Raw genomic sequence first — 9,550 nt, forward strand, 5'->3', positions numbered from 1 at the left:
TAGATAAAACTATACTAAATATATTCACATCACAAAATAAATAATTCAAACACATTGTTTGGCAATGTGCTGCACTCTGTAGGGAAGCACCGTGGTGTAACCGGAGGACAGCTAGCTTCTGTCCTCCTCTGGGTACATTGATTCAATACAAAACCTATGAGGCTCATGGTTCTCACACCTTCCATAGACTTCCACGGTAATTATAAAAACTTCCATAGGACCTCCTCCAACCTATCAGAGCTCTTACAGCATGAACTGACATGTTGTCCAACCAATGAAAAGATCAGAGCATTAATCTAGTATTGAAAGCATACGCTACAGATAACTAGCACTGCAGTGTATAAAATGTGGTGAGTGGTTGACTCAAAGAGAGAGAAAGACAATAGTTGAACCATTTCGAACAATTTATTTTAAAATGAATGAGTGACGAGATAGAGAGCTAGCTATATATATTTTTTAATTACTTTAAATGTTATTTACATAGGTAGCAAAGGCAGTTAGATAGTTTAGCCTACTCAAACGGAGAGGGATACCATGTTAGCTAGCTGGCTGTGACTATCCAAAACTGGAACTCTTCCAAGTCATGGTAACTAATTAGTTTAGTTTTTCAAATTTATCGCCTACAGGGGCCCGCCGGTGTAACTGCTATTTGCTTACTGACTGTACTGCGTGATTGTAGCGGGTTTACTAGCTAACACGTTAGTTCCATTAGCTACGGTATGTTGACTATGATGTTACTTTAGCTAAAATGTTTATGATAGGAAGGTTTGGCTTGGAACAGGGGGGGTTTTCCCGCCTGGTCACAGACAGCTGATGTGTTGTTGTGCATTGAAGTCTGCAAGTGAAGGGAAGAGGGGAGAGAAGGAAAAGGCGTATGCGAGAAGGAATACAACAAGCTGTTTGTATCTTGTTATGAAAGTGAACTGTTTGCTTGTGATCAGGGATGGATCCATTCCGCCGATTCTGTTGATTCTGTTGGAATTCAAATTTAAACGGAAGAAAGAGGAAGGAAACGGGTATAAACATACCTGACTTTGTCCATTTGAACTAATGATTACATCCTAGATCGGCTAGATACAGGCAGGAATGTGCAAGACGGTATTGAATATGTCATGGTCTGTCTGTCACCTCAAATCTTTCTCTGGACCTGTGTGCACCTACGTTTTAACCGTTCGTTCATAGACTACGTTGTAGCAACCTCATGATGGTTATAGGGGAAATTCGAGTATCATGTGACTATTAGGCTAAATCTATCAATGTTGCATTGAACTGGGTGAATGGAATATGAATGTCAGTCTTCCAATGTGGTGTAATAGAAATAAGGCCACTCTCATGAAAAACATATCTTCCTCTCTCATCTCAAAGGGCACCGACCGCCATGTGATGTTAGTATCACCTCCTTGTGGTCTCACGCATGGTACAAGGTACCAGACACCTATCAATCAAGCTATGACATAGAAAACGATATGTAAAATAGTTTGACCATGCCTGAGAATGGGTGAAGCTGAAAGGTTTTATTCAAAGAGGCATTGAAGCATTGAGGGATAATCAGGATGACACAATTCCACCAATTCTTTCAATATTCCATATAAGAGTCAAACCATTAAAAATGTGCTGAGACTAATTTCCCCTGTACATTAAACATTATCATGTTTGTGTTCTTAGATAATGGTGGGTTTTGAGTTAGTGAGGGGATTGAACCGTTTGTGGATAAACCTTGGGTGCCTCGATGGTTGGTGGCTTAAGGCTAGTAACATACAGAGAACACGAGAGAAAATGCAATTGTAGAATCAACCTGACAATAACTTTAACAATTGACAATGGCAACCGAAGATAGTGTACTTGCCATTAGATCACTTTTTATCATATTGTCTTCAAGTATTCAATCTGTCCTCAATCAACGCAAAGGACTTTACGTGCGATAGCAGAAAATAAAATCAAGAGTATGTTGGCGAAATCCCTTTACGCTCACACTCTGTTTGGATGGTGTTGGACTCCTCTGCCATCTTAGGCTACTCCACCAGTAGCAATTCTCATGCAGACAAAGGTACAGCTACTGTCACACTTGATGTCATCGAAGCCCTCAGCCCCTGTAGAGGACAATGTCCATGTTAGTCTCGGTGGAAGGCAACAGAGTAATGACAACAGCGCTTCAATCAATGCGACAAATATGGAAAATTACAAACATCATATGATATGTTACTGTGACGTTTGACCGTGTTTATGCACTTCTTACTATGTATTTGATTGTTCAGTCCTTCATAGAGTGTCCCTGTGCTTCAGGCTTCAAACGGAACTGCATTGTAGCACGCTTGACATTTAAAGGTAATTTCCAATTGAGCAGACATCTGCAGTGTTAACCTTGAATGCGATCTCCGTGAATGCGGGAACGTTGCCTTTAAAAGGCGCATTGTCAATACGGATTGGGATCCCGGCATAAGTGTCACACATCCAATTTAAACTTTACTGACCTGCATAAGAGTTCAGTGCCACACAGTCTTCTTCTCCCCACTGCTGAGCTTTGGCACTTTCGGACCAGAACCAATTCACGGATGACCCATCAGTCCACACATAAGTCCCTTCCTGTCAGGGAGAACATTTCAAGGTTATCAACATCTCAGTGAAGGGCAGTAGTAACTTATCAACTGCCCAAATTAAAGAGATGTGAAATAAGACCTTAGTAAGTGCTTACATGAGTGTTAAGGATTGTTTTACCTGATCCAGATCATTCAGTCCTACCCAGGCGTAAGCAGAGATACTCTGGGTCTGCTTCACCATGGAAAGGAGAAGCTGGTATTCTTCAACACTGTGGACAGCAGCAAGGGTGCCCCTATCTCTCTTGCAGTAATCCTTTATGAAGAAACATCCATATTTTAATTGATTTATTTTACAAGCCTTGACTTTGTAGACATTTGATCAGTAGTGGTACACGGACGGAAAACTAATTTATATGGTAATTTGGGGTATTATCAACAGTGAAATGTCTCAGCCTCCATCTTTTTTTTCACTAATTGGTGTTTTAACCAATCACATAAGATTTTTGCACATCAGATCATTTTCAGCAGTGATCTGATTGGTCAAAAGACAAATTAGTGAAAAAATATCAGAATTGTGCTGCCTGTGTAGTCGCAGCCTGAGTATTGCAGAAACACAACATGAATAACATAATGGATGAAATAGATGAAAACAACTTTTCAAAACATGAAAAACATTCCAAATAAATGCATTGGTGCGTTTCATTGGAAAACACATTGACACTTTTAGGTTTGCTTGTACTAATCCCTGGTAAGTACAGTAAAATACTGTTAAATACAACCCCCTCCCCCTCGATTAATTTAATGAATCCATTCATTCATTCTGAATACGGTAGCATTTCTTCGCTGTATAGATTCTGTATTTTGGATGTTTTCACTGTATTTCGAACACTTTCAAACAATATGATTAATCACAATTAAAACTTTAGTGCATAAAAATTACAAAAAGTTCAAATGAGTTAACTGATTTACTCTGATATTTATATTGCAGTAGGTCAACTGTAACATGAAATACAGAATGTTACTTGCCACTGAGCTGCCTGGAAGTTAGTGTCAGTGTAATAAAAATAAGGTCATATTAATTGGAAGTTTAAGTTATTTAATATTCTCTTTTACACCATCATTGTAAATGCAAGTGTTGATTAGATTCGCTGCAGGTGGGACACTTACCAGTGCTTGCTGCCATCCCATTTGTTTATTAACCATTCTGTAGCAATGGGGTATTGCACTGTCTGGTCCAGTATATCCACTTGGACAGATATCTGCAGAGAATGTACTTTTTATTTTAAATTCCTGCAAGCTTGAAACCTAACTACTACTAATCACTTAGAACAGCAAATAGAAGAGAGAAAAAAAGACATTCAAAATAAACTGGAATCAAATGGGATTGGTTGTCACTTACAATGAGGATCGTGGCGGAGGGCTCCAGTTCCCAGAAGGGTGAGGAGGAGACAGGCAAGAACAGACACAGTTACGACTCCCATGATGATGGATCGAAGATAGTGGTGGTCTTTTGGCCTTCTACTGCAGTTCTTCCTGTAAAACAGAATTATATCACAAAGTTTATTACTCAGGAGAACCCACAGCGTTACAGATTCATGTAGGATATAGATATAATTATTATTTAAATACTACAATGTTTTTTGCCAACAACAAATTAGAACATTTTAGGCCAGGATTTAATCTGATCGCGCTTTGTCTGCAATGCACATTTTAATGGTAATGTTTCTGTGTTGGCAGAGACCACATTCCTGTCGGCTCAATCAGAAATTACTTTTAAATGATACATTATCCAAATCCGTGATTGGATTGAATCCCGGCCCTTAATTTATAATTTTTGAGGCATAACCATGTTGATATTATGTCTCTCTCTTTTTTTAAAGACAATAGTTAAAAGTTCTTTTAAAATCGTAAAGACCCTCACCAAATTCAGAAGAGAGAAACTGATGTCTTCCTTGAAGTGTTTCTTCAACCAGAAAGGGCAGGTGTCTTTTCAATTCAAATGTTATCCCTTTTAAAGAGACATTTGGGGAAGTAGAAGTAGAGATATCATCTGCAAGTCATATACCATTGCTGCAAGTAGTGATTATGATCCATAATATCCTCCCCTGTCCATTCTTTTAAATATTGTTTTATTTTAATCGTATGTAGCCTTACATTGAGGCCTATGCATTGCTATGTCCTCTTTATGGTGGTTGTGAGAAGTACATACACACTAAGAAGCGCATACACACTATCCCCACATGAAAGTTCATGTTTAATGTTAGAGATGTATTTATTTTTTGACCTGAATGTCCACAAGCTGATTGGCCGGTTTATCCTTTCAGGGATGCTATTCAGAAGGTACAGTAGACCACAGCAGCAGTTCATAACCGCTTGAATGATAATGGCAAAATGTAGATTTCCTCCTAAATAGATGTAGTCCAAAAGAAATGATATGTCATGAGATAAGCAATAACTAGCCATGCTTATACTGCCAGAAAGATTACAATCTCACCTTCCTGGTAAAAAATAGTTATAAATTGTTGAGGTGTACTCAATTTTGAGGATGTATTTCCTATTCTACAAAAGTCTATGAATAAGGCTTGAAATAACGTATATGCTTTCTAGATATAGAAACAGTCCATTTATAAAAACAACTAACTAGATGTAACCTTCCTTATGTAAAAAACAAAAAACATATTTCTGTGGTTAGTGTTGAGAAAATGTTCATTTTTTCCAAAGGTCTCGTTTCAAAACGTCTTCCCCCACCCCTGTGAACCTCTGACAGAACAAACAGAACGTGTCTGACAAACAGAACGTGTCTTCTGTTTCAAACTGGGGTCAGATTTCCCACTGGGATATTGGACAGGGTGAACTAGGGCTATCGATCAGTGTACGTTGTCCACAGATCGATTTATAAGCAAACATGTTGGTTGGAACAGGTGCCAGAACCACGTGCCTCCCCAATTTCAGAGAGTTGACATTCAAGAGGTTAACTGCATACATGGAGGCACTGTTTATAGCCCAAGGGACACGGATCGGTCTATAGGTCTCCTGACACAAGTTATTGCTGCGCCCTCCATAAATTCTGTGATACACCAGACCAGTCCAACAGCTATTCTGTTGTGGGGTGATTACATGTGTTACTGAATGTTCATAAAGTAGATCAATAAAAATGTGAAAGGAGGTTGGCAGGTGCGTAATATTTTGTAGTCATTGTCAAATGTATTGGCTACATATGCAGTTGTGATAGCAGAACCTCATGTAGCTAAGAAACCATTTATATTTGGTTCAAATAAGGTTTTATTCTGAAGTGTAGAAACGCTGTAATGTTGACATAGAATGATACAGAATTATTTAGAAACCACATCCTGGTGGTATTTGGCAAGTTGTCGTGACTATGGCCATCATCAACATATTGCAACATATTTCTTTGTAATGGTGAGTTAGGAGACTTCCTCCTCACATGGTGAAGTCTCATGCTAACAAGTGAACCAGGTGGCTGTGTACATTTTTATTAATTTATCAGATAACTTACAGGAGCTATTAGGGTTAAGTGCCTTGCTCAAGGGCACAACACATTTTTCATATAGTCTGCACTGGGTCTTGAACCGGTGACCTTTCAGTTACTGGCCCAACATGCTTAACCGCTGGTGTACTGCAAAATGACAGTATGAATTTCATTTATTTTGGGAAATGTAAATACCCTGCCAACAAAAAAAGCTGTTAGAATGATAAATCTGTGTATGCTCCTTAAGCACCTTAAGGTCCTTGTGTAATGTGATATTGTACCCCCTAGCCCCGCCCCTAGCCCCACCCCCAGCCCCGCCCCTAGCCCTGTCCTTTGAATTGAATTTATTTTGGGTAACAGACATATTAACTCAGCAAAAAAAGAAACGTCCCTTATTCGACCCTTACACAGTCTTCCAAATATAATTCGTAAAAATCCAAATAACTTCACAGATCTTCATTGTAAAGGGTTTAAACACTGTTTCCCATGCTTGTTCAATGAACCATAAACAACTAATAAACATGCACCTGTGGAACGGTCGTTAAGCCACAAACAGCTTACAGACGGTAGGCAATTAAGGTCACAGTTATGAAAACTTAGGACACTAAAGACGCCTTCTACTGACTCTGAAAAACACCAAAAGAAGGATGCCCAGGTTTGCTGCTCATCTGCATGAAAGTGCCTTAGGCAGGCTGCAAGGAGGCATGAGGACTGCAGATGTAGCCAAGGCAATAAATTGCAATGTCCGTACTGTGAGACGCCTAAGACAGCGCTAAAGGGAGACAGGGCGGACAGCTGATCATCCTCTCAGTGGCAGACCATGTCTAACAACACCTGCACAGGATCGGTACATGAGAACATCACACCTGCGGGACAGGTACAGGATGGCAACAACAACTGCCCGAGTTACACGAGGAACGCACATTCCCTCCATCAGTGCTCAGACTGCCCGCAATAGGCTGAGAGGCTGGACTGAGGGCTTGTAGGCATCTTGCAAGGCTGGTCCTCACCAGACATCACTGGCTACAACGTCGCCTATGGGCACAAACCCATCGTCGCTGGACCAGACAGGACTGGCAAAAAGTACTCTTCACTGATGAGTCGCGGTTTTGTCTCATGGTCGGATTCTCTGATGGTCGGATTCGCATTTATCGTCGAAGGAATTAGCGTTACACCGAGGCCTGTATTCTGGAGTGGAATTGATTCATATAGTCTGCACTGAACCGGTGACCTTTCAGTTACTGGCCCAACATGCTTAACCGCATTTCCGGCATTCCGCATTTCCGGCGCCGACAGAGATGGCCGCCTCGCTTCGCGTTCCTAGGAAACTATGCAGTTTTTTGTTTTTTTACGTGTTATTTCTTACATTAGTACCCCAGGTCATCTTAGGTTTCATTACATACAGTCGAGAAGAACTACTGAATATAAGATCAGCGTCAACTCACCATCAGTACGACCAAGAATATGTTTTCCGCGACGCGGATCCTGTGTTCTGCCTTACAAACAGGACAACGGAATGGATCGCATGCAGTGACCCAAGAAAACGACTCCGAAAAAGAGGGAAACGAGGCGGTCTTCTGGTCAGACTCCGAACAAGGGCACATCGCGCAACACTCCCCAGCATTCTTCTTGCCAATGTCCAGTCTCTTGACAACAAGGTTGATGAAATCCGAGCAAGGGTGGCATTCCAGAGGGACATCAGAGACTGCAACGTTCTCTGCTTCACGGAAACATGGCTCACTGGGAAGACGCTATCCGATGCGGTGCAGCCAACGGGTTTCTTCACGCATCGCGCCGACAGAAACAAACATCTTTCTGGTAAGAAGAGTGGCGGGGCGTATGCCTCATGACTAACGAGACATGGTGTGATGAAGGAAACATACAGGAACTCAAATCCTTCTGTTCACCTGATTTAGAATTCCTCACAATCAAATGTAGACCGCATTATCTTCCAAGAGAATTCTCTTCGATTATAATCACAGTCTTATATATCCCCCAAGCAGACACATCGATGGCTCTGAACGAACTTTATTTAACTCTTTGCAAACTGGAAACCATTTATCCGGAGGCTGCATTCATTGTAGCTGGGGATTTTAACAAAGCTAATCTGAAAACAAGACTCCCTAAATTTTATCAGCATATCGATTGCGCAACCAGGGGTGGTAAAACCTTGGATCATTGTTACTCTAAATTCCGCGACGCATATAAGGCCCTGTCCCGCCCCCCTTTCGGAAAAGCTGACCACGACTCCATTTTGCTGATCCCTGCCTACAGGCAGAAACTCAAACAAGAGGCTCCCACGCTGAGGTCTGTCCAACGCTGGTCAGACCAAGCTGACTCCACACTCCAAGACTGCTTCCATCACGTGGACTGGGACATGTTTCGTATTGCGTCAGATAAAAATATTGACGAATACGCTGATTCGGTGTGCGAGTTCATTAGAACGTGCGTCGAAGATGTCGTTCCCATAGCAACGATAAAAACATTCCCTAACCAGAAACCGTGGATTGATGGCAGCATTCGCGTGAAGCTGAAAGCGCGAACCACTGCTTTTAATCAGGGCAAGGTGTCTGGCAACATGACCGAATACAAACAGTTCAGCTATTCCTTCCGCAAGGCTATTAAACAAGCTAAGCGTCAGTACAGAGACAAAGTGGAATCTCAATTCAATGGCTCAGACACAAGAGGCATGTGGCAGGGTCTACAGTCAATCACGGACTACAAGAACAAACCCAGCCCAGTCACGGACCAGGATGTCTTGCTCCCAGGCAGACTAAATAACTTTTTTGCCCACTTTGAGGACAATACAGTGCCACTGACACGGCAACGAAACGAACTGCAACGAAAACATGCGGTCTCTCCTTCACTGCAGCCGAGGTGAGTAAGACATTTAAACGTGTTAACCCTCGCAAGGCTGCAGGCCCAGACGGCATCCCCAGCCGCGCCCTCAGAGCATGCGCAGACCAGCTGGCCGGTGTGTTTACGGACATATTCAATCAATCCCTATACCAGTCTGCTGTTCCCACATGCTTCAAGAGGGCCACCATTGTTCCTGTTCCCAAGAAAGCTAAGGTAACTGAGCTAAACGACTACCGCCCCGTAGCACTCACTTCCGTCATCATGAAGTGCTTTGAGAGACTAGTCAAGGACCATATCACCTCCACCCTACCTGACACCCTAGACCCACTCCAATTTGCTTACCGCCCAAATAGGTCCACAGACGATGCAATCTCAACCACACTGGACACTGCCCTAACCCACCTGGACAAGAGGAATACCTATGTGAGAATGCTGTTCATCGACTACAGCTCGGCATTCAACACCATAGTACCCTCCAAGCTCGTCATCAAGCTCGAGACCCTGGGTCTCGACCCCGCCCTGTGCAACTGGGTACTGGACTTCCTGACGGGCCGCCCCCAGGTGGTGAGGGTAGGCAACAACATCTCCTCCCCGCTGATCCTCAACACGGGGGCCCCACAAGGGTGCGTTCTGAGCCCTCTCCTGTACTCCCTGTTCACCCACG

At 42.3% G+C, this 9,550-nt stretch overlaps 1 protein-coding gene across 1 annotated transcript; it reads right to left on the bottom strand.

Annotated features, from left to right (window-relative positions):
- Positions 1-1,499: 1,499 nt before the first annotated feature.
- On the bottom strand, positions 1,500-4,537 carry LOC118369392 (CD209 antigen-like protein B). The gene is made up of 6 exons (XM_035753775.1): positions 4,459-4,537; positions 3,937-4,070; positions 3,705-3,796; positions 2,716-2,850; positions 2,472-2,583; positions 1,500-2,090 (listed from the first exon to the last, which is right to left on the bottom strand). The coding sequence occupies exons 2-6, from the start codon at positions 4,016-4,018 to the stop codon at positions 2,008-2,010; spliced, it is 504 nt and encodes a 167-aa protein (XP_035609668.1). The 5' UTR covers positions 4,019-4,070; positions 4,459-4,537; the 3' UTR covers positions 1,500-2,007.
- Between the last annotated feature and the right edge of the window lie 5,013 nt (positions 4,538-9,550).

This window comes from Oncorhynchus keta, chromosome 3 (genome assembly GCF_023373465.1).
Source record: "Oncorhynchus keta strain PuntledgeMale-10-30-2019 chromosome 3, Oket_V2, whole genome shotgun sequence".
Lineage (NCBI taxonomy): Eukaryota > Metazoa > Chordata > Actinopteri > Salmoniformes > Salmonidae > Oncorhynchus > Oncorhynchus keta.